Raw genomic sequence first — 24,692 nt, 5'->3', positions numbered from 1 at the left:
TTTCTACTAACATTTGTGGAGCTCTTACTTAGGGCACAGCTTTGTGCTCTTGGAAGGGTACAGAGACGAGGTAAATCACAGTCTGTCCCTGCCCACAAAGAGATTACAGTCTCGGGAGGAAGGCGGCAGACAGAGAAACAGGTAACAGCATCGGAGCTTACATGTGGTAGCTTTGGTCATTCATTCAGTAGTATTTATTGAGCGCTTACTATGTGCAGACCACTGTACTAAGCGCTTGGCATGTACAATTTGGCAACAGATAGAGACAATCCCTGCCCAGTGATGGGTTCACAGTCTAATTGGGGGAGACAGACAGCAAAGCAAAACAGAACAAAACAAAAACAAGACAACATTATCACGATAAGTAGAATCAAGGGGATGTACATTTCATTAACAGAATAAATAAGGTAATATATACAAATGAGGACAGTGCTGAGGGGGAGGGGGAAGAGCAGGTGATGGGGTGGGGAGGGGAGGGAGAGCAGAGGGGAAGAGGGCTCAGCTGAGGGGAGGGGAAGGGGGAGGAACAGAGGGTGGAGGGGGAGCAGAGGGAGAAGGGGAGCTCATTCTGGGAAGCCTTCTTGGAGGAGGTGAGCCTTTTTCCCCCCTCACTCTCCAACAATAGGACCATCCCCAACATTCTTAATACAAAGGCCTTGGGTCACCAGCCGGTGCCCTTTGTCTCAGTAAAGGGAGTGGGGCTGGAGTGCTGCAAGTAGTAGGGTCTGGCTTCCTGGGAAAATGGGGCTGAGGCCGAGAAGCTCTGCAGTAGAGGGCTTGGGCCACGCTTCCTGCTTCACACCCACCCCCTCTGCTCCTGTCTAGTCCAAGGGGAGTAGAGGATTGAGCCGTTACCCACTGTCAGCTTGTTGTGGGCAGGGAACGTGTCTGCTAAATCTATTGTGTTATACTCTCCCAAGTGCTTAGTACAGTGCTCTGCTACTGGTGCTCAACTACCATTGATCAATTGGCTCAATGTTGTCTCTCAGTTGGGTAATTCAGGGCCCCAAAGTCTTCATTGGCCTCCAATTTTACTAAATAAGGAACCTCTGGTGGTTCAGATTCAACCTGGTAATTGCCCAGTCCTCTGCGTGCCTGTACATACCCTTTTACTTCCTTGGTGGAATGGAAAAGACACTTCTCCAGGAGGAGTCATTTGCATTTAAAAAGATGAGTAATCTATCAGTTGTATTTATTGAGCACTTTACTGTGTGCAGAGCACTAAACTAGGCTCTTGGGGGAGTGCGATATAGCAGAGTTGGATTAATGTCAGGTTTGGCTCTTGGGATTAAACCCTAGCCTAGTTTGTGCATTTTGAATTAGAAATTACATTTGTAATCCAGACACAGCTTCTTCCCAAGAGATTAAATACCCAAGATTACTACTGGAAAACATTGCTTGTATGGTTTTATCAGGTTAGGTGGAGCACTTAATCAACTGTGTTCTGTGAGCTACCAAAAGCCTTACATTCTCCTGATAGCATTTTGAGCTGCCCTTGTTTCTATGTTGATTTGCCATTTACCTACATTTTGGGTTGGCACTGGAAATCCATGTGTAACTGTGCCAGAATCAGAAAGTCCAGCTCTTTGTGTTTTTTAGCAAAGAGAGAGTGCCTTCAATAGACTGTAAACTCCTTGAGGGCAGGGATTATTCTGCTAATTCTTTTGTGCTCTCCCAAGTGCTTAGAACAGTGCTTTGCACAGAGTAGGCACTCAGTATATACAGTGGATTGATTAACCACCCCAAAACCATTTTCAGCCTTCAGACCCTTCTCGGATAAAAGATTGATCCCTGGATTTTCGGATTGGGAGCCCCCTCTCTGGACCAGAGACCACCATCTGAGTGAATATTTTTATACCTTACCCCAGTGCCTAAAGTAAGCACAAGCTTACTTACGACAAAATTATTATTACAGATATTGCCGTGCTCTCTCTCTCTCTCTTCCAGTTTGGTCCAAGCAGCCTAGTCACTTTATGTGCTGGAACATATAGTCTTCCCCTTTTCTGTTCATTTGTTTAAATAATCTGGGGATTAGATATGTTAAAGGAGGCCACTCTGGTGGCTCTCAGTGGATTGTGCTTGGTAGAAGGAGTGTCCCCTCCAGAAGGCACAATTTCTAAGAACTGTGTTTTTATCACCCTCCTTTCTCCAGGGCTCCAGTATGGGAGACATTGCTGCAGTGGGGAGTCCTTTACCATCTGCTGCCTACCCTCCACTTTAGATATGAAAATACATTAGTGATGATTACTCCATTGGTCAGGGTTTGATGAGGCGATCTGAGCAAAAACATCATACTTATTCTAGGATAATGAAGGCCCTGGCACCAAGCCCAGTGAATTTAGGTGACTAGGAAAAGAAATTGGGATGTGTGGGCTTAAGACTGATCTACATCTACCTTTCTTTTTCAGAGACATAAAGACATTAAATATTTTCCTAACCAAAGCAAACCTGATCAAACTAGGAGACTATGGGTTGGCAAAGAAACTTAATTCTGAATACTCCATGGCTGAAACGGTGAGGGTTCCTCCTTCTTGGGTTAAGTGGGTGGATTTTCTCTTTTCTCCTTCCTCTGTGAAGTAACTAAAACTTGTTTCCTCGGGCTCTCCCTTCCACTCTTGTACATTTCTCCCAACCTTCAGGCTGGTTCTCTTGTTAACAATTAATTGAAGGGCCTTTTTGTGGGGCTACAGACAAACTTTTACAGGCCTTGTCAGTCATCCTCCCCTTGCAGTCCTCTCCCCTTTCCACCAGTCTTAGACTTTTCAGAAAACAACCAAATATCCCTCAAACCCCAGTCAGAATATTTGCAAAATATTCCTTGTTTCCCTGTCTTTTGATGTATATGATCAGGACATGTGTTTGATCAAGATGTCTCCAAGTGTCTCTTTCAGAATTCCTAGTTCAAGGAGTCATAAATTTCAAATAGGAATCAATGCCCCAGAACATTTTGTTCTGAATTGTCAGGGGCAGGATGAGCTACAAGACTCCTCTCTTCCCCAATCTCAAGAAACCATCTCTTAAAAATCGACCTAAGACTTCTCTCGGGGATTGCCAGAGAACATTAAGAGGTGAGGGCGGTTCAGGGGGCTTGCAGGCAAGGTCAGCCCCTCGGGCGAGGATGGATTTTTGCGGCTGCCCTTGATTTCCGGGTCAAGAAGAGGCAGCAGCTGGACTGGCCACTCTGGAAAATGCCCCGAACCCTCCTGAGTGGAAGAGGTGGATTTGGGTAGAATTATTTGGCCAGAATCCTGTTGGGCATTCTGAGCCCTTGGGAAGAAGGGCTGAATGATGGGATGGAGACAGTTCTAGAATTGATTGTCCCTTTGTTTAGAAATATTTTCATAATGGGAGTAAAAACCAAGAAAATCCACATCCGCAGAAGTAACTGAAACTGTGGGTTGTTAATCACTTCTGTGATAACAGTCGTGTGCCATTTCACCCACCCAGGCTCCTCAAAACACTGTAGCTTCTTTTCTTAGGGTATGTTTTGGCAATTGAAATGGTTTTGGAAGTTTGAAATGTCCCTGGACTAACTACCCATCCAAGGTTGCTGCAGTCCGAGGTTCAGGCGGTCCCTGGGATTTTCCAAGTAGCCTTGCCACCTTCCCCATTCCAGATATTTCCTGGCAAGCTGGCTCTGATGACTTGAGCCGAAATGGGTTGATGCCGCCCTGGGAAAATGGCACCGCACATTCGGTATCCCAGATTCCATTTCTACAGGCGAGAATTTGGAGAACTTTGAGAGTCAGCTCCCAGTCAATAGGACGGAGCAGCTGAAATGGTGATCCTGCCATCTCAAGAGATCGGACTGGTTAGCGGGTGAATGATTTTGTTTATGTGCTCTCTTGTGGTGGTCAGCTTGTGGGAACCCCATACTACATGTCTCCAGAACTCTGCCAAGGGGTGAAGTACAATTTCAAGTCTGACATCTGGGCAGTGGGCTGTGTTATCTTTGAGCTGCTCACCTTGAAGAGGACTTTTGATGCTACGGTAAGCTGATGCGGACCGAGATGCTCGTTGTTCTCCACATTGTCCACTACGTCGTTGCCATTGGGCTCGTGGGGGTAATTGATTTGCTTTTAACCACAGTTTTCTCATTTTGAGATCATCTTAGTGGCTAGGAAATTGCAGGTTTATTATAGACCCAGCATTCTTCTGTACTACCCTAGAGCTCCAGGCCCCTTGCTTTGGATGCCCTGGACCTCTGAGGGCAGCAGGGTAACCTAGCCCTGGATTTAGAAAATCTGGCTAAGTCCATAGCTGACTGAAACCCCGTGCAAGTTCCTGACCTCCTCTGTGCCCCGTGGCGCTTTTATTCCCCCAACCAGAAGCAGTTCCTCCTGCCAGAGATTCTTATTATTTTGAGGAAGAACTTTACTCTTTTACTAGTTTTCTTGTTATAATTCACAAACCCCTGTCTCACGCTGAGAAGCAGCGTGGCTCAGTGGAAAGAGCACGGGCTTTGGAGTCAGGGCTCATGAGTTCGAATCCCAGCTCTGCCACTTGTCGGCTGTGTGACTGTGGGCAAGTCACTTAACTTCTCTGTGCCTCAGTTCCCTCATCTGTAAAAAAAAATGGGGATTAAGACTGTGAGCCCCACGTGGGACAACCTGATTCCCCTATGTCTACCCCAGCGCTTAGAACAGTGCTCGGCACATAGTAAGCGCTTAACAAATACCAACATTATTATTATTATTATTACTTCTCTTTTCCAGTGGAATGGGAGACTTGTTTTTGTAGTGTACCATCCAGTACACTGAATTCAATTCCTTTGCCCACTGCAGTATGTGGGGCAGCGGTGATGTAAAGGCACAGGGATGTTGGGTTGCCGTCCTTTCCCTTGCCAGAGAGTAATGAAGATTGGGCAGAAACCTCAAGCTAATGTACACTGAATTATTAGCATTCCTTCCATTTGGAAATTTGTCTCTCTCATAACTCTTCTCTTTTAGAACCCCCTGAACTTGTGTGTCAAGATTGTTCAGGGGATCCGGGCCATGGAGGTTGATTCCAGCTTATATTCTCTAGAGCTGATCCAGATGGTCCATACCTGTCTTGATCAGGTGGGTGTGATGCAGTCTTTCTCTTTCATTCTTTATCTTGCTCTCCCTCAACCCTCAAGTTAAAGGAGTTGGGGAGAAAGTCTGATATACTCATACTTGAAAAACACACCTCTTCATCTCTGGTGTGAGGTGTATTCATGATTGTGCACAAAAAGCTTAGATTGGCAGGTTCTTTGTGCCAAATGAAATGCTGGGATGATTTAAGCCGTGCTTTCTGTTGGTATCCTATGGTGTTCTGGACTTATTATTCCTTATTCCATGGTGTGTGTGTATGTGTGTGAGAGAGAGAGAGAGAGAGAGAGATTGCTAAACAAATGGTGTTTGGTTGACACACTAGTTCGGACTGAAGTTTATATAAATTAAACTGAGAGAAAGGGAGAGTTTGCTAAGCAAATGGTGTTTGATAGTCAAACTAGTTATGAATGAAGTTTATGTAAATAAGACAGTATGACACTGAGCCTGAAGTCCTGTCCAGAAAACAGCCTCATCATCCAAATCAACTGCCCTGTGTACCTCTCTGAAGGGAGCAGGAACATATAAAAGGCATTTAAATGCTTTGAACTCCAGATTACATTGTTTACCACCTATTTACATCCCCAAATTCTACCATAGAAATTTCCGAGTCTGTTAATTTTTCTGGAAATGTTGATTGATTGATTAATAATAAAAATACTGGTGAACTAAATTCACAGTTACCCAGGCATGTTACTTTAGAAGCTATCAATTCTTTTTTGCTACTGTTGCCCTTGATTCTCAGAGGGAGAGGGAGAGTGTCAAGGGAACCATGCAAACCATTACTGTTCATGTGCAATCACTTCTAGCCAGTTAGTACTGGAAATAATAAAGCTACTGAGACCACTTTGAAAATAAAGACTGGTAATATGTCAGTAAATGGTGTTTACTGAGCACTTACTTTGTGCAGAGCACTGAATTAAGCACCTGGGAGAATATAGTATAACAAAGTAGAGAGATATACCGTGCCTGCCTCCCAAAGAGTTTACAGTCTACATCCGTATCATCAGGTGACCTTTGACTTGTTGGACTGGGGCTCTTCTGAGGGGTGGGCAGATGTCTGCACTGGAAGCCCCTTGCAACCAGAACTGACCTCCTGATTATCTTTAACAGGACCCTGAGAAAAGGCCCACTGCTGATGAACTTCTCAACCGCCCTCTTCTCAGGAAACACAGGAGGTAAATGCAGCACGTAAATCCACTCTCCTGTCATGGATATAGCAGGGTTGGACTTCAGAGGATCCAGTGCAAAGGCTTAGTGAGGCTAATGTATATCTGCAGTCACAGTGCCTTCTCTGGTTGAAGAAAAGCAGAACCTCCTGTTCTTGATCTCTCTGATATCCTCCCTGGGTGGGGTCGGGGCCAGGATGGTCACTCTCTGCACTTCCCCATATTGAATCAGATGAGCCTGCGGCCTGAGGTTTTTAGTCTGGAGGTGGGAGTTTTAATTGAGCCTCTCTTCCTCCAGATTCTATGTGGAATGTGCAGTTTGCTCACATCTCAGCTTGCCTTTCCACTAGGGCCAGGCAAAATGATTCCCTAGGTTATCCTGCTTCCATTCCCTCCAGTCGTGCGGGTCTGCCTAATGGGGATGAGGAGTAGGTTTCGAAAGGTGAGATCTGTAAAGCGCATCGGGGTAAGACAGAGAAGACCTGTAGTAGCCTCTTACTGTTTCACGTAATATAGTAGTAGATTTATTGACGGTCCACTTGGTGCAGCATACTGAAAATGGGAAGTACAGAATCAAGAAGCGGCACTTCATTTGTCCTCCAGGAACTTATCCTCTCATGTTTCTTTGCCTTTCTCCTTACAGGGAGATGGAAGAAAAAGTCGCACTGCTTAATGGACCAACCAAAAGACCAAGGTAACTTGCCACTATAGAAGGGAGTGTTTGGGAAATCCATCAATCAGTCACTTAATCAGTGATACTTATTTAACACTTACCATGTGCAGAGCAATATACCGAGCACTTGGTGCAGTAGAAAAGATAGACCCAATCCCTGCCGCAAAGAGCTTACAGAAGAGAGGCGCAGGCACACGTTAATGATTTGTTGAAAAATATCAGAGGGCCTGCTCAAGAATCTCTCCTCAGGCTTAATCATTGATTGATTAGGCTGAATAGAGGGCGTGTACTAAATAAGCCCTTGGAAGCGTTCAATAAAAGTGAAGACATTACCCCTGGCCTCCAGGTTACTATCTAAGGGGGGAGAGTCATAAAAGGACAACTGATTTAGCATTAGAAGGAGCAGAGGGCAGAGTAATACTATAATGTTAAACGCAAGACAGTATTCATTCATTCACTCATTCATATTTATTGAGCGCTTACCCTGTGCAGACCAGTGTACTAAACACTTGAGAAAATATAGTTTAATAATAAACAGACACATTCCCTGCCCATAATGAGCTTATAATCTAGAACTAGAACTATACAGCCGGGGAACGCATTATAATATACAGAAGAACCCATCTGTTCTGTCAGCTGACGTGCTCTTTCTGTTTGGATGGAGCCGATGGCCAGAAATCCTAACCTGAGGCATCGTCAGCTAAAACGATTAAGAGACATTTGGGGGCAGGAGGTTTGAAGAAGTTGGAGGAAGCAGGGGTCTTGGCAGAACCCCAAATAGGTTTGAACCCAGAGAGGTTGAAGAAAGACCAGGTGACGCAGGCTGTGAACCAGAGTGGAAGAGCCTTGGCACAGCATAATGGAGACTTCAAGGCTGGAATAACAAAGCAAGCCCACTTGCTTGGCAAAGAAGGATGTTGCTATTTGTTTGCCCGCCTCAAGCCTAAGGATCCTATTCGAAGAAAAAAGCAGAAAGCTCTTTGCTTCGTTTGAGGGCCCGGGCTAAATGTGTCTCCTTTCGTGGTGCTTGTGCAGGTCCAGTACTGCGAATGAAACGCCCATTGCTGTGGTGACCTCTCGCACGAGTGAGGTGTATGTTTGGGGAGGTGGGAAATCCACTCCTCAGAAGCTGGATGTCATCAAGAGTGGCTGCAGCGCCCGGCAAGTGTGTGCAGGCAATACCCACTTTGCCGTAGTTACGGTGGAGAAAGAGCTGTACACCTGGGTGGTAAGTTAAACTTCTTTATCTTCCGGGTTTGACGTGCCAGACCTGGGCCAATTGGGGCCCTGGGGCCAAGCTAGGCGGGAAACGGTCTGCCAGTGGTATTTACTGAGCATTTGCTGTGTTTTGAACGCTTGGGAGAGCACGACAGATTTGGTAGATACAGTCCGTGCCTTCAAGGAGTTTACAATCTAGCATTCTGTCTGTAGGAGTCATGCAGCAGCTTACTAGAATACAGCTGGAAAGCTTCAAAATTTCTGGCTTGCTACAATACCACCAGAAAGCTTCCAGAGTTCTAGCTGCGAGCAAGGAGGGCTGAAGAGGACCACTTAGGGCCTGTGTGTCCTACCAGACTACCAGAATATGAGGAGTCTGGATTTCTGAAGTTCGTAAAACCTTTTAGCACCTCACCACTGAGGTTTTCTTCTTTATTCAACCGTTACCGACCACCCCCGCTGCCTCAGTTTGTTACCTCCAGGCTTGAACTTCTAGTCTTTTATAAAAATCTGAATATGGTGCAGAACACATTGTCACGGGGCAGGGGTGAGTCATTTGGACCAGGTCATCGCTGCCCAAGATAGTTCTGCAAGAACCTGGGGCCGTCCCTGTGCCTAAGCAGGCTGGATGGGCAAGGTGTTCCCAAACCTTAAAACTGATAGCCTCTGGGACTTCAATCCCTAAAGAAAAATGCCAAAAGAACCATAATGAGAGGTAGTTGCTCTGCTCGGTAGAAACCACATCCCAGAGAGTGTTTGAAGGCCAGCAGGGGGAAAGTGGTCATCATTTGGCAGAGGAGAGAATGGGCTAATGCCGAGTAACCTAATCTAAACCAAACTTCAATGCTGCTTTCTCACAGGGCATCATGAGTAGTTTAGGGGAGAGAATAGCTATTTAGCCCCTGACCCATGAAAGCGTTGATAAGATTGGGTTAGGTATTTAGTCGTCATGGTTTTCAAGAAAAGCAGAGTTTCCGCAAAATGATCTGAAGGTTGATTTTTAAAAACAACGTACCTATTTACCCAGATTTGGGTGCTCATTCACAACTACCTTCAGGGGAATGTCAGCTTTTTCACCATTTTAAGATCTCACCTTCTGGAAGATTGTGATAGTTTTTGTTTTTGGTGGGGTTTTTAATGGCATTTGTCAAGTGCTTATTTTGTGCCAGGCACCATACTAGGCTATAAGCTAATTAGAATGTACACACAGGTTTAATCCCCATTTTAAAGATGAGGTAACAGAGGCTCAAAGAAGTGAAGTTCATTCAATAGTATTTATTGAGTGTTTACTATGTGCAGAGCACTGTACTAAGCGCTTGGAATGTACAAATCAGTACCAGATAGAGACAGTCCTGCCCTTTGACGGGCTTACAATCTAATTGAAGTGACTTGCCCGAGGTCCCACGGCAGACGAGTGGCAGTGCCGGGATTAGAACCCACGTCCTTTGACTTCCAGGCCAGGTCTCTATCCACAAGGCCACACTGCTTCCTGACGTTCGGGATTTGCCCTCTTCGGGCAGTTCTGTGGATGCTGGTTTAAGTTCTGTCTATGTCCGTTGCCTGGAAGTTTTACTGACATAAGAGTGCTTAATGTCGCATCTGACAACATTAGTGTTAGGGGTTATTCCTGCCAGCCTTCTATCAAGCTTCAGTCCTTCAGGGTGGCTTTTGCAAGATGATTGGAGTTGAGAGCCGAGATGGTTAAGTAATCCTCACAAGCGTTCCTTGCCTTACAGAATATGCAAGGGGGTACCAAGCTCCACGGGCAGTTGGGCCATGGAGACAGAGCCTCGTATCGGCAGCCAAAGCACGTGGAGAAGTTGCAGGGCAAGGCCATTCATCAGGTGTCCTGTGGAGACGACTTTACAGTCTGCATCACCGGTGAGGCACCCCAGGGTCAGGTGGAGAGGCTGCTTCTGCCCCTGTAGGCCCAGGCCTCCGTTTTTAGGGACCCCTGTGGGCACCGGGTTGACCGTATCGGGCCGAGTGGTTCACAGAAGACTTTACTAACACGGAGCCCTTGGAAACAAGATAGGACAGGGGCAGGACAGAAAAAAAGAAATGTTTGCTCCTCAGACCCCCCTTTCCACAAACCCGTCCCTTGACAGGTCTTTTCAATGTGACCTTGAGGGGATCCCAACCTGGCCCTGCTTCAGCCCCGCACCCTTCATCTAGCATTTTCTTGGGCCCAGGGTAGAGCATGGAAAGGCGCCATGCCTTGTGAATAGGGCACTGGACAGGGCAGCAGGTGAAGTGACTTCTGTTTGACTCTGCCACTGTTTTGTTTTGACCCTCTTTTATACCTTCTGTTGAGTCAATTTCTGCATATATGAAATAGGGATTCTTATACCTGTCCCATTCCTTTTAAGGATATTGTAAAGCTGAATGAGAGAATGGCTGTTTATCACTGTGAGTTCTTGGAGAGAAACTCTAGTTGACTGTAAGGTGGTATTTGTCATTATTGTAGCTACCACCAATCCCAGTTTCTCCGAGGGTGAGAATGGCTGTTTTACATTTGCATGGAAACTCCTCGGGAGCATCAGCCTAATAGATGCCCATGAGCCCGGTTGCAAAACTAGTGCGTGAGGCCCTGGTGAACTAAGAAGCACTGCTACTTCTCTCACTCCCTTCTGCATCATCCTGACTTGCTCCCTTTGTTCATCCCCTCTCCCAGTCCCATAACACTTGTACATATCTGTAGTTTATTGATGTGTATTTGGGTCTGTCTCCCCCTCTAGACTGTAAGTTCACTGTGAGCAAGGAATATGCCTGTTTATTGTTGTACTCTCCCAAGCGCTTAGTACAGCGCTCTGCACACAAAGTAGCGTGGCTCAGTGGAAAGAGCATGGGCTTTGGAGTCAGAGGTCATGGGTTCAAATCCCGGCTCGGCCACTTGTCAGCTGTGTGACTTTGGGCAAGTCACTTAACTTCTCGGTGCCTCAGTTACCTCATCTGTAAAATGGGGATTAAGACTGTGAGCCCCACGTGGGACAGCCTGATTCCCCTGTGTCTACCCCAGCGCTTAGAACAGTGCTCGGCACATAGTAAGCGCTTAACAAATACCAACATTATTAAAAAGTTCTCAACGAATACGATTGAATGAATGAATAATTGAGAAGAACTAAAGATGGACCTCAAGTGGACCTCCAAAAGCTAGGCCAAGATGTAGCCAAACTCCCTGACTGATGTAATTCCATCCATGCTCTGGGGAGGAGTGTGTATCCTCCTGCACGCAGCTCAAGGATATTATTCCCAAGTCCTCACTCAAGGCTCTCAACCAAGGAGGCTTCAGGCTATCGCTGTTTGGAGTTGTCTGGTGGCATTCCGGCTGGTGGATGCGGCCAGAGGTTCTGCCCGTCATGAGGTCCTTGCAAGGGGCTCCCCAGTAATGCCACCTCAGTAACGATGATAATGATACTGATTAAGCCCTTACTAAGTGCCAAGCACTGGGGTAGAGCCAAGATGGTCAGATGGGACACAATCTCTGTCCCACACAGGGCTTGCAGGCTGTCCAGTATGGAAGAAAACAAAGCTGACAGTGAAATTTCTCCCATCCTTGCTTTCAGCAGAAGAAGAGTGAGAGAGGGAGGTTGTTTTCTTTCCATAGCTCACAATTAGTCAATAGTAGTTTGAATGCCTTAAGCTGTTGGGAGAGTGCAGTTAAAGTTGTAGGCACTCTTTCCTTGGAGGAGTTTACAGTTCAGCAAGGGATTTAAGTACCCATGGAACAGCTGAAGTAGCAGTTTTGGGGGTGGTGTTGAAAGATTAATCAGGAAAGCAGATGTGATTTCAGAAGGGCTTTGAAGATGGGGAGAGCAGTGGCCTGCTGGCTGTGGAGGAGGAGGAGGAGGAAGTTCCAGGACAAAGGGAAAGCACGAGCAAGGGAGCGGAGAATGAGGACAAATGAGTTGGTTGATTTTAGAGGAATGAAGCATGTAACTGGGGTGGAGTGGAAGAAGAGCAAGAACAAATAGGGGGAAGAGAGTTGATGGAGTGCCTTAAAGCCACAGTGGTCACCAATGGAGGTTTTTGAGGTCTGGGTAGATGGGCAGAGTGTCGCTTCAGAAAAATTGTCCTGGCAACAGAATCAAGTATGGACTCGAGAGGAGAAAGAGTAGAGGCAGGGGAGTCCATGAGGAACCTGATTCAGTAATCGGGATAGAGTGCAACTCGGAGAAGCAGCGTGGCTTAGTGGAAAGAGCATGGTCTTAGGAGTCTGAGGTTATGGGTTCTAAGCCTGGCTCTGACACTTATCAGCTGTGTGACTTTGAGCAAGTCACTTAACTTCCCTGTGCCCCAGTTACCTGATCTGTAAAATGGGGATTAAGACTGTGAGCCCCACATGGGACAACCTGACTACCTTGTATCTAACCCAGTGCTTAGAACAGTGCTCGGCACATAGTAAGTGCTTAGCAAATACCATAATTATTATTAGTGCTTGGACCAGCAAATTGGCAGTTTGGATGAAGGAAGAGGAGGATTCTGAAGATGTTACTGAGGAAGAACTCAAAGGATTTGGTATTAGATTGAATATTGGTTGGGAGTGAGGGGGAGAGAGAGAGAGAGAAATGTCAGTGTTATTGAGAGAAGTCAAGGATGTGTACCAGCTTGAGAGATGGATGGATGAAAGTGTTGTTGACCATGACAGGAAAGTTTGATGGAGGAGATAATATGGGAGGTAGGATGAAGCGTTCAGTTTTGGACACGTTGTACTTGGTGCCAGCAGAACATCCATGTAGAGCTGTGCACTGTAAGCTCATTGTGGGCAGGGAACGTGTCTACCAACTCTGTTATAGTGCTCTCTTCCAGGTGCTTAGTACAGTGCTCTGCACACATTAAGTGCTCAAAATCTACCTTTGAGATGTCCTGGAGACAGTAGGAAATTCCCCCGTTTAGACTGTGAGCCTGTCATTGGGCAGGGATTGTCTCTATCTGTTGCCAAATTGTACATTCCAAGCGCTTAGTACAGTGTTCTGCACATAGTAAGCGCTCAGTAAATACTATTGAATGAATGAATGTAAGGTTGCAGTGAAGAGAGGTTGGAGCTAGCAAGGTAGACTGGGTAATCTTCTGCATAGAGGTGGTGGTTGAAGCTGTGAGAGCAGACTAGCTCCCCAAGGGAGTGCCTCCCACAGAGGGTGGGAGGCAGAGGAAGAACCAGCAAACGAGACTGAGAAGGGTCAGCCAGAAAGGTCAGGGGAGAACCAGAAGAGAAAGGGACATGAAAACCTGGCTTAGATTGTTTTTCCAGGAGAAGAAAGTGGTCCATCGTGTCAGAGGCAGCTGAGAGGTTGAGATGCATTAAGACAGTGGGGAATCCATGAGGTTTGATCAAAAAGAGGTCACGGGTGACCTTGGAGGGAAGGGTCTCAGTGATGTGAAAAGTAAAAGCCAGATAATGCACTTTTAGGGGCTTCAGTCAGAAAATTTGAGCTTGCTTTTTATAGTTCCCCATGTTAAAGATGGTGTGGGCTTTAGGCTAGATTTTGCAATTTCCACGTGTATCCCCTGGATATATCTAATCTAAGTGTCTGTCTCGATAAATAGTCTAATGACTCCTCTTCCTGGCTTGGTGTGGCCATCTGGGTGGATCTGGGCGTTGCGTTGATCACCAGCAATAACTGAGCACACTCTTTATAAAATTCTGTAAAGCTCTGATTCCTCAGGAGCAAGGGGGGCATTGTGGTCCGCAGGGCAGCTGCAGGAGCCCACCCCACCCCTTGGACCTGGAAAAGGACCAGACGTGGGACCATGATGGCGGCTCCCCGCAGCCAACCTGGGGGATCCACTGGGGAGGGTAGGACTTGGATTTGAGGAGTCTGGCCGGGCGAACAAATCCTGGATTGCTTTCGGGCCATATTCCAACAGCCAAGGCCAGTGTCGTTGGGCAGCCACACCTACCTCCAGCAGATGTTCATCCCCAAGTGACATAGCGGTTGTGCTTTCCCATGAGGCATGCGCTGCCACCGCATTCGCTGGAGTGGAGCAACCCCAGTCTGCTTCCTTCATTCAGTCGTTTTTATTGAGCGCTTACTGTGTGCATAGCACTGTACTAAGTGCTTGGGAGAGTACAATACAACAATAACAGACACATTCCCTGCCCACAGCGAGCTTACAGTCTAGAGGGGGAGGCTGGTGAGAGGAATTTCTCACAGCCAGTCCCCAGGTCTGGCGAGGACTAGAAAGGCAACCAAAGAGGAGCAGCCTGAGTCAGTGTTTTTGGTTTTCTCTTGCTCACCCCCTTTCACTCCCCTCCCCCTTCCTCTTCCCCTTTCTGCTTTCCTCCTCTTCCCATCCTCCCCGTTCCCTTGAACGTGCTCCATGCTCAAAGTGAAAAACTGGCTCCTCTTAGGCTAGCTATTCCGAACACTGATGGATTCATTCTTTTCTTTTGTCCAGATGAGGGCCAGCTGTATGCCTTTGGCTCAGATTACTACGGTTGCATGGGGATGGACAAGGTTGCTGGGTCTGAGGTGCTGGAGCCTATGCAGCTGAATTTCTTCCTTAACAATCCAGTGGAGCAGGTCTCCTGTGGTGATAATCATGTGGTGGTTCTGACCCGAAACAAAGAAGTCTATTCATGGGGTTGTGGGGAATACGGTAGGTGCAGCCTACTCTTTATGTGCACGTGACCTGGCTCGAGCCTGACCTGCATGCTGTTTGAGACTCAATCATACACGTGTTTCCTAATTTAATTGACCGTTTGCTTTAAGAGTCCTGCCTGAGTTCTTGAGGAGAAACAGAAATGCAAAAATTGGGAAAATGAGCCACCTGGGGTCCTATCCCAGTGCAAGGGCAAAGGGGAAAGCAGCTGTATCTAAATTATTCTGAGTCATTGATAATTCAGAAAGGGAGATTTCTTCAGGAAATCGACTTAGGCAAAAGAAGCCTGAGTGGTATCCAATTTATTTCTGTGTGTGTGTCTGTCTGCCTGTCTTTCTTTCTTGCTCTCTCTCTTTCTATTTTTCTTTCTCTCTTTATCTCTCTCTCTGTTTCTCTTTCTCTTTTTACACATTCCAGGACGACTGGGCTTGGATTCAGAAGAGGATTTTTATACTCCACAGAAGGTAAAAATGCATCAACTACTTCTCCCAGGATTTGTCATGGTTATAAAGGCTGCCCAGTGATCAGACCTGTTTTCCCTGACTCCATTTGAAGGGTTTTGATTCCTGAAACTCTCTCCCGGGGAACCCCCTCCTTCAGTTTCACCAGACCACACTCCCTCCCTCCCTCCCTCCTTCCAGTCATCTTCAGTATAGATTGAGTCCATTAGAGAAGCAGCGTAGCTTAATGGACGAGCCCGGGCTTGGGAGTCAAAGGACATGGGTTCTAATTCCGGCTTTGCCACTTGTCTGCTGTGTGACCTTAAGCAAGTCACTTAACTGCTCTGTCCCTCAGTTACCTCATCTGTAAAATGCGGATTAAAGTGTAAGCCCCACAAGGAACATCCTGATTATCTATCTATCTATCCCAGTGCTTAGAACAGTGCTTAGCATGTAGCGCTTAACAAGTACTATAATAATTATTATTATTATTACTGGTAGTAGAAGCTTGGGAGCATGAGCATGCAGTCAAAGTAGGGGACATGGTCCTTGACCTTGAGGGTCTGCAGTTTAGTGGGGGAGAGTTGCAGACAGAGTTAACATGCGTACAAAGGTCAAAAGATAAAAACTGGCAAAAATGGAAGCAGAAAATTTATAGTAAATAAATGCCCAGATCAGTGGAATCAAAAACATGAGTGCTAATGGTGGAGAATGCCTCCAGAAGAGTGGGCATTTGAGGAGATCTCTGAAGGCGGGAGGGATGTGTGTCGTTTGGGGGATTTAAGTCGGGAGGGAGTGCCGTCTAAGGGAAAAGTCGTGCAAAAGGTCAGAATTAGGAGCCATGAGATTGAGGCGTAACATAAAATAAGCTTGGGAGGAGCAAAGAGTATGAGCTGGGGTACTCCAGGAAAAAAGCATGGGAATGTAAGAAGGAGCAGCTGGTGAAGGGCCTTAAAACATTGTTTATGAGTTTGGGTTTGATACAGAGGGAAGTAGGGTAGGGTAGCCACTGCAGGTATTTGATGAGGGGCATGTTTTGTTCTGAATGGGAAAGATGATCTGAACAGCTGAGCTTAGGGGTAGCCTAAAGTGGGGTGCCTGGAGACAGGGAGATCAGCAAGGAAGCTGTTGCGGCAGTCTAGCCAGGAGATGTTGGCTTACACCAGCAGAGTGGCATCCCTAAGGAGGGGTTGAGAAAGATAAATGTCGTAGAAGAAAAACTAGGATAAACTAGAGACAGACTAAATGTGGGAAATGAGAGAGAGAGTAGAATCAGAGATATTGGTTCTCAGGGGAAAGGGAGGAGGAAGAGGAGGAGTCTTAGGAAGGAAGGTGAGTTCAGTGTTTCCATATTAAGTTTACGATGCCAGCGAGTCATCCATGTGGAGATGTCCTGGAGGAAGGAGAAAACACACTTGTATGTCAGATGAGAAGCAGCGTGGCCTAATGGATAAAGCACAGGTCTGGAAGTCAGAAGGACTAGGTTCTAATCCTGGCTCTGCCACTTCTCTGTTGTGTGACCTTGGACAAGTCACTTAACTTCTGTGCCTCAGTTACCTCATCTTTAAAATGGAGATTAAGACTTTGAGCCCTGTGTGGGACAGGGACTGTGTTCAACCTGATCAGCTTGTATCTAATCCAGTGATTAGTACAGTGCCTGGCACATAGTAAGCGCTTAACAAATTCCATTTAAAAATAAAAAAAGGTCAGTTCAGGACTGGTAGATATGGGCATCCTCCCCTTAGTGATAATAGCTGAGAGATCAATGAGTCACTGGTATTTATTAAGTGCTGACTGTATGTAGAACACTGTACTAAATGGTTGGGAGAGTAAGGCAGACATGCTTTGGGGGTCAGGGTAGACATTAAATTATGGATGTGTACATAAGTTCTGTGAGGTTGAGGATGGGATGAATATCAAGGGCTTAAACGGTATGGAGCCAAGTTCATTCAATAGTATTTATTGAGCGCTTACTATGTGCAGAGCACTGTACTAAGCGCTTGGGATGAACGAGTCGGCAACAGATAGAGACAGTCCCTGCCGTTTGACGGGCTTACAGTCTAATCGGGGGAGCCAAGTGCATAGGCAACACAAAAGGGAGAGGAAGTAGGGGAATTGCAGATAAATTGGGGAAGGTTTCTTGGGGGAGATGTGATTTTAATACGGCTTGGAACTAATCATATTTATTAAGCACTAGCTGTGTGCAGGGCACTGTCCTAAGCACTTGGGAGGCACATTCCCTTCCCACATTCCCACAACGAGCTGGTGGAGAGAGTGGTACTCTCATCTATGAAGAAGGAGGGAATTCCAGCTCAGAGGGAGGATGTGGGCAAAGGGTTGATGGTGAGGTAGAAGGGATCAAGGTGTGAATAGGTTGGTGTTGAAGGAACAAAGCATGTCTGCTGGGTTGTAGTAGGAAATCAATGAGGTAAGATAGGAGGTGGTGAACTGACTGAGTGCTTTAAAGCCATAGGTAAGGTGTTTCTGTTTGATGCAGAGGTCGACGGGCTACCATTGGAGGTTTTTGAGGAATGAGAAGATATGAACTGAACTTTTTTAGAAAAACAATCCAGACGGAGAGAGTGAAGTAAGGATTGGAAGGGGAGAGACAGGAGGTGACGAGGTCAGCAAGGAGACTGATACAGTACTCCAGGCAGGACATGATAAGTGCTTGGATCAGCATGGTAACACTTTGGATGAAGAGGAAAGGGCAGATTTTAGCGACGCGTGAAGGTCGAACCAACAGGATTTGATGACTGAATATTTGGGTTGAATGAGAGAAAAGAGTCGAGAATAACACCGAAGCCAAGAGATGAGATCCCCGAGAGAATGAAGATAAATAGAGAGTCGAAGAATTAAAGGGTGAAGAAGGGAGGAGAAGTAATAGTTGTTTAACACTTATCATGGGCTGAGCCCTGTACGAAGTGCTGCGAGAGAATACACAAGTGGGAATTAAGAATGTTCCCTATCCCTTGGGGTTGGGCGGCGGGAAAGGAGACCTCACAACCTAAGAAAAGGAGGAGGAACCAGCAAAGAAGCCATCCCCTCCAGCCACCTCATTATTCAGATTTGCCACCTTTATTTATCAATTTATTTGGTACTTATTTACCTCTGTCTCACTTCATCCCGGCCTCGCAGCTCTGCATGGGGACCCTTGCGCTTTTTCTGGAAAAGCAGCCGTTACTAGATGACATGGTAAAGCGAGAGGAATGGAGCAGCCATTTGATCTTAGTCTTTATACCTGGGGTTCCAGGTCTATTATCCCTGAGTTGGAAATCTGTTCACTAGTTCTCAGAATCAATTTGTGTGCAATTGGAACTCTGTTCTGATTCCTCTCCCTAGGTGGATGTTCCCAAGGCCTTGGTAATTGTCTCCGTTCAGTGCAGTTGTGATGGGTCATTTCTTTTGACTCAGTCTGGCAAAGTGTTAGCCTGCGGACTCAACGAATTCAACAAACTGGGACTGAATCAGTGCATGTCCGGAATCATCAACCATGAAGTGAGTGCTGTGCCTTCTGTCCGGTTAGAATTTCTCTGGGGTCCCATCAGTGTTCCTAAGGGAAAAGATTGTTAACTACAGGACAGCGAAGAAGCCCAGGTGAAGTCCAGCTTGACTCAGCGGAGTGTCACAAACTGGTGGATTATCTAAATAAAGGAACCGGAAGAACTGAGCGTGAACAAGAGAAAGAGGGAGAAAGAGCAGGAGGGAGTCTTAAAGTCCCTAAACTTTTGAAAGAGTTTAAAAATGAGAGAGGAATTGGAAAATTTTCCTGTTTGGGCATCTGAAAAATTTTTCACGTTGGTTACTTTACAGTCATCCCTCAATTACAAGGGATTGGTTAGAGAAAGCCTTTCTAATCAGGTGAAACCTCAGGAACCATCTGTATGTTGGTCCGTTACAATAACCCTCCCACCCCGTCTGCCTACTCCACTGGGCTTCCTAGTTGGGCAGGGCCAGCCGGCTGCCAGAGGGGCAGAGCTGAGGTTTCTGTGAGCAGAGGCAGCAAACACCAAGGGCTGAGCACAGGAACCAGAGACCATCGCCACAGCTAATAGTACGAAAAACACGTGAGTGTCAAGGGACTTTTTATTGCCGAAATGGTTTTTGCCTCCATGTCAGCACGTATTTTGGAGATAGAGAATATAGCAGAAGTTGATGGATTATTTTAGGACTGAGGCTGGATGGCTTCAAAAATTGGAAGGAACCTGAGGATAGTTGACCAAGCTTGGTCATGCTCATGTCCAGTTTTGCTTGAGTATCTGCACTTTCCTCAGTCATCCCAACGAGCTTCGGGTCTGATAGTTGGTCATTTTGATAGCCCTGGTTTGGATAGTTAGCTTTTCACTGTCCCCTTCCAACGGGTTACCTTTATCCTTCCCATCTCGAATACTGTTAAGTCCCGACCCACCCCGCCTTCTCTTTCCTGCTCCAAATGATGTCAGTTGTTTTGACCTTCGTAGATCCATTTTTCCAGCCTCTTTGGACTGTTCCCTCATCCTAGGATCTTTGGTTGTGTTTTATCTTTTCTTCTAGGCTTACCATGAAGTTCCCTACACAACCTCACTAACTCTGGCTAAGCAGTTGTCTTTTTACAAGATCCGTACCATTGCCCCAGGCAAGACTCATACTGCAGCTATTGATGGTGAGATAATCTCCAGATCCCGCACCACAGATCCTAGCCCAGGGCTTCCCACCCTGAGATGCTTCTTGGCGGCAGGGAATGTATTTTCTTAGTCTCCTACGTGTACTATGCACATGTAGGATTTTAATCAATGTTTTCCATGTTGTAGGAAATGCCTTCTCCTGTCACACCATGTATAAAACCCCTAAGGGAAGAATGCTTACCTGCCCTTTCTGGCGATTGACTAAACTATGTCTGTAATTGTTCCGGGCTCTGCTACACTTCCTGGGGGAGGCACAGTTTTGAGCAAGTGGGTTGCCTTCTACACCGTGAGCCCATTGTTGGGTAGGGATTGTCTCTATTTGTTGCCGAATTGTCCAAGTGCTTAGTACACTGCTCTGCACCTAGTAAGTGCTCAATAAATACGATTGAATGAATGAATGAATGATGGCTTAAACCCCCACAGGGATCTCTCCGGTACTCCATTTTTCTCCCCAAGAATGAACTGGGAGAACCGTGGGAAAACCAGTTAAATTTGCACTGGCTTTTTTACTTCTTGCTACTGTCCAGAGATGGCAGTTGGCCAGAAGCGTCTGGAACGCCGTACTGGTAAGACAGTAAGTGCCAGTGCAGTTGCTTCAGTACAAATTAATTATTTTATATGTGTGTTTATGGTAAGCACTTACTACATGCCAGGCACTGTATGGAATGCTGGGGTAGACAGATGATAATCAAGTTGAACACACCTCATGTCCCACAAAGAGCTGTCAGTTTTAATCCCCATTTTCCAGATGAGATAACAGAGATCCAGAGAAGCGAAGGTCCAAGGTCCCACAGCAGACAAGTGATGGAGACAGGATTAAAACCCAAGTCCTCTGGCTCCCAGGCCTATGCTCTCTCCAGTAGGCCCCGCTACTTCTCGGTTCAAAGTGGATGCTTCCCCTTCCCCCCCATCGGTGGCATAGAGCCACAGTTGGCAAGTCTGGATGAGGGAATCCACAGCAGTGTCATGGCTTGGGCCAACCCTCACTGGCTTGGGGCTCTAATAACAATGCATGCACCTCCCCTCACCGGCTTGGGGGCTTTCATAGTAATGTGTGCGAAAGAGCAGACTAGATCCCAATGTGGTGCCACCCAGAAGTTGTGGTATGGGGCCTTACCTGCCTGGATATAGGCAGGCAGTAGGTCACCACCAGCAGCACCACGTGCTCCTCTGGCGGGCGCGGTGGTCACTAGGGCCATCCCAGGGCTGGGCTGGTCGGGCACCCCACCCTCCTGCTCTGGCTTCTTTGAGGTTTGTTTTTTGTTTTTTTTTTAATGGTATTTATTATGCGCTTACTATGTGCGAGGCACAGTTCTAAGACCTGGGGTAGACACAAGCTAATCAGGTTGGACAGAGTCCATGTCTTACATGGGGCTCACAGAGTTTATCCCCATTTTACAGATGAGGTAACTGAGGCACAGAGAAGTGAAGTGACAATGTCCCACAGCAGAGAAGTGGTGGAACTGGGATTAGAACGCTGGTCCTTCTGGCTCCCAGGGCTGGGCTCTATCCACTATGTCATGGTGCTTCTTGGATTGGCCGGACGCAGTCCCTGAGCTGGGACCAATGGGGTTTCCACTGCGCTCAGTGGACTGTGGCGTGAGGCCAGGCAGCGCTCCCACCCCACACAACACCACAACCTCGAGTGATGGCAGTGGCAGTTTGAAGTGCCTCGCCATTCCAGTTACAAAAAAAACTTTTGCTTTCTCCCGTGGTACCATCTGTTTTTTAGTAACATCTAGCTATCTTGTCTGCTTTCTAGATCTCTGTGATCTCTAAGCTCTGGGACCCAGAACGGGATCCTCTAATTTTCCTTCTGGCAAACCGGAAGCTAAACCTTCAAAGCCCTATCAATTATGGGGTGAGTTACAGGGACAGGAAGGTAGCAGGAGGAAGCAGCAACAGCAGGCTCCCAAGGGGGAGGGAAACTTTTGGAGAGGACATTATTTGAATAGCATTTTTCTCCTGCTATCCTTAGGGAACTGACAAAGTCAGGTTAAACCAGGAGAATGAGGCAGCTCAGGCAGACCCCGGTTGTTGGAAGGCTTGGGGCATCAGGAGATGACTTTTTGTCCATGGGCCCTCTGGTGTTGGCATGGCAGGCTGCCAGTTTGCAGTGGCAGAGGGCTTCTGACACCTGCTCGTGGTTGGTCCTCTCCATATCTTTGTATCCTTCTAATCCTGGCCCAGCTGTAACCCCTTTCCAGACAGTATAATCCCTCTAGCTAAGGCCTTGGAACCCACAGTCGAGCAGGGCATTTTGAGAGGGTCCAACACAGAAGATGCATTGGGCCGAGAGAGGATAATGATCAAGGTCAGGATTGGGGAGCAGTTTTTGAGGTTATCTTTTAGGCCTCCCAGCAATTGCCTCAATGTTTTCAGTTTTGCTCCCAGCATTTTTGTTGTCGGCTTCCACAGGACATCCTCAACCTGCCTTTTCCAGGCTCCAGATAACTGCTATCATTTCTTCCCTTTTAGAACGGGGCCGTCTGCTGACCTTTGGTTCCAACAAGTGTGGGCAGCTAGGAGTCGGGGACTATAAGAAGCGCCTGGGAATCAATCTTCTGGGGGGGCCCCTTGGTGGGAAGCAGGTGATCAGGGTTTCGTGTGGTGATGAGTTTACCATAGCTGCTACGGATGGTAAGTCTGAAGGGAGTTGGGTGCCCGTCATTCCGAGAGTCTTCTGGGGCTGGCTATTGGAGAGAGAAGTGGGGGTGGCTATTTGAGGTCACATTTCACATTTATCCTTCCTGCATTTTGAGGCAGTAATCTCCTTGAATAGAAGATTTTGTAACTACTTTCCTTGAGTGAGCAGGTCCCAAGAAGGAAGGGTTTGTTGACTGAGGGACTAAGCGCAGGGGATCATCTGAGAAACTTTTCCGTAATAAGCTCTTGCACTCAGAAGAAGCGTAGAGGGAGTGGTAACATATATCGAGCACCCACTGAGTTTGGTGCGCTGTACTAAGCACTCCAGAAGTTCAAAACAAAAAAATGACACATTCCCCACCCACAGGGAGCTTACACGCGAATGGGCGTGACAGAAGTGAATGTGTTTACAAGCAGCATAATCAACAGGAATAACTGTGAATAGCATATATGCAAAAGTGTTCAGGATGGGAATAAATAAGTACTGGAGATTGCAGCACTTAGGGTGCTGTGAACTAGTCAGGGAAGTTTTGTTTTAGGAGGGTGTTGTAGGGAGTGCTATGATCTGTTGGATTTGCTGAGGGAGGGAATTCCAGGCCAGAGGAATAGCTTAGGTAAAAAGATGAAGGCGAGAGGTTGAGAGGAGCAGAGAGAGCCAGAGGGAGAGTAATGGATAAAGAGCGCAGAAATGTGAGATGGGGCGAGTTGGTCGAGAACTTTGCAGCTGAGTGTGAGGAATTCGGAGGGCCACAGGAAAACAATGGAGAGAGGTGTGCTGAGCAACTCCCCAAGGAGGTGTTCCACACAGCAGCATATAGCAGTCCAAATGGGAGAGGGAAGAGGGAAGAGGCTCGAGGCTCTTGGCAGGGAGACCAGCATGGAGGCTGATGCGAGAGTCTGGCTGCCAGATGACCAGACCTTGGACCGGGTGGTCACTGTTATATTGGAGAGGAAGGGGCATTTCAGGCACTGTGCAAGACAAAATGGGTGAACTTGTAACTAGATTGAACATGAGAATTGAAAGATAGCAGAAAGTCCCAGGTAACACTGAGGTTGTAGGCTTCTGGGATGAGGAAGGTGCTGGTGCAATCAGCGTACATGGGAAAGGGAGGAGGAGGAGGAGTGGGTTTGGCGGCCAGATGAGCAGTTAGATATAGGTATATTGAGTTTGAAGTGTCAGTGGTTGATTCCCCATCTCTCCTTTTCCTCACTCACACTCTTCACAGGGAAGTGACAGCAAAAGTGGGAGGGAAAATTTTGTACAGCTGTTCCAAGAGGGATAAAGTCCAAGAGCAACAGAAACCCCAAAGCGGGCAAAAGCTATTCAGTAATGCTTCCTTGTTCCTGATCTGGTCTTTTTGGATCAGATCGGATCCTTTGGGTTACCGGAGGTCAGTAGGGGAAATGGAAAATCTGGATGCTTCTGTTTGATTGACCTCCTTGGAGATCTCAGGAGTCTTTACTATGTCTCTATTGTGCACATGGCACTATCTGGAAAAGAGACTATCCCATAACTAGCGCAAACCGGGAGACCACAGTTGCTAGTAGAGTGAGGTCCGGGAAGCTTGATTAGAAGGGAGAGGACAGCGAGGTGTTCAACTTTTGGTTCCTCCACTCTTTTCCCAGATAATCACATTTTTGCTTGGGGAAACGGAGGGAACGGCCGCCTTGCAATGACCCCTACGGAGAAACCTCACGGCTCTGATATCTGTACCTCGTGGCCTCGGCCTATTTTTGGATCCCTGCATCATGTCCCGGACCTGTCTTGCCGAGGCTGGCACACCATTCTCATTGTTGGTAAATGGAGCAGGCGCATAACGTCGGTGGTGGTGGTGGGACTGAAATGGAGGTGAAAGTGGGAGAAATCATCCCTCAAGGTGCTAATGCCAAATGTCCCAGTTCAGGGATGTCCCAGGGGAGAGGGAGAATCGTTGGGGCCTACTTAGTTCCATAGTTTTGTTTCTGAGTGGTAATTTTACATTCCAAGGGCTTCTGTTGCTGACAGTCTTGTACAGGAGATAGCCATTTGTGGAATTTAACTCTGTTTTTTCCTGCCTTTCTTATGATCAGTGGAGGTTTTGGTGGTGGTCAGGAGTGTTTCTCCTCTTGTCCTAAGAGAACTAGGTCACCACTAAGTATTCTGCCTGTTTACACATATACCTACTCATTCATTCACTTACTCTCTCTCTCACTCTCTCTCTCTCCCT

The 24,692-nt window shown here is 46.9% G+C and overlaps 1 protein-coding gene across 2 annotated transcripts in view; it reads left to right on the top strand.

The window, feature by feature from the left end:
• The window catches only part of NEK9 (NIMA related kinase 9), a 48,916-nt gene that overhangs the window by 15,576 nt on the left and 8,648 nt on the right, over positions 1 to 24,692 (top strand). Inside the window, exons 5-17 of one of the 2 annotated variants that reach the window (XM_029058860.2) lie at positions 2,409 to 2,514; positions 3,859 to 3,990; positions 4,950 to 5,060; positions 6,186 to 6,250; positions 6,885 to 6,935; positions 7,950 to 8,142; positions 9,869 to 10,013; positions 14,532 to 14,732; positions 15,153 to 15,199; positions 18,518 to 18,673; positions 19,709 to 19,817; positions 22,318 to 22,479; positions 24,112 to 24,282. In XM_029058860.2, the coding sequence (XP_028914693.1) occupies positions 2,409 to 2,514; positions 3,859 to 3,990; positions 4,950 to 5,060; positions 6,186 to 6,250; positions 6,885 to 6,935; positions 7,950 to 8,142; positions 9,869 to 10,013; positions 14,532 to 14,732; positions 15,153 to 15,199; positions 18,518 to 18,673; positions 19,709 to 19,817; positions 22,318 to 22,479; positions 24,112 to 24,282 (1,649 nt within the window). The remainder of the gene's footprint in view (positions 1 to 2,408; positions 2,515 to 3,858; positions 3,991 to 4,949; positions 5,061 to 6,185; positions 6,251 to 6,884; positions 6,936 to 7,949; positions 8,143 to 9,868; positions 10,014 to 14,531; positions 14,733 to 15,152; positions 15,200 to 18,517; positions 18,674 to 19,708; positions 19,818 to 22,317; positions 22,480 to 24,111; positions 24,283 to 24,692) is intronic. The other variant, XM_029058861.2, reaches the window with a different exon arrangement.

Source organism: Ornithorhynchus anatinus, chromosome 1 (assembly GCF_004115215.2).
Source record: "Ornithorhynchus anatinus isolate Pmale09 chromosome 1, mOrnAna1.pri.v4, whole genome shotgun sequence".
NCBI lineage: Eukaryota > Metazoa > Chordata > Mammalia > Monotremata > Ornithorhynchidae > Ornithorhynchus > Ornithorhynchus anatinus.
Note: the sequence above shows the minus strand (reverse complement) of the source record. Positions and strands in the feature narration are given on the sequence as shown.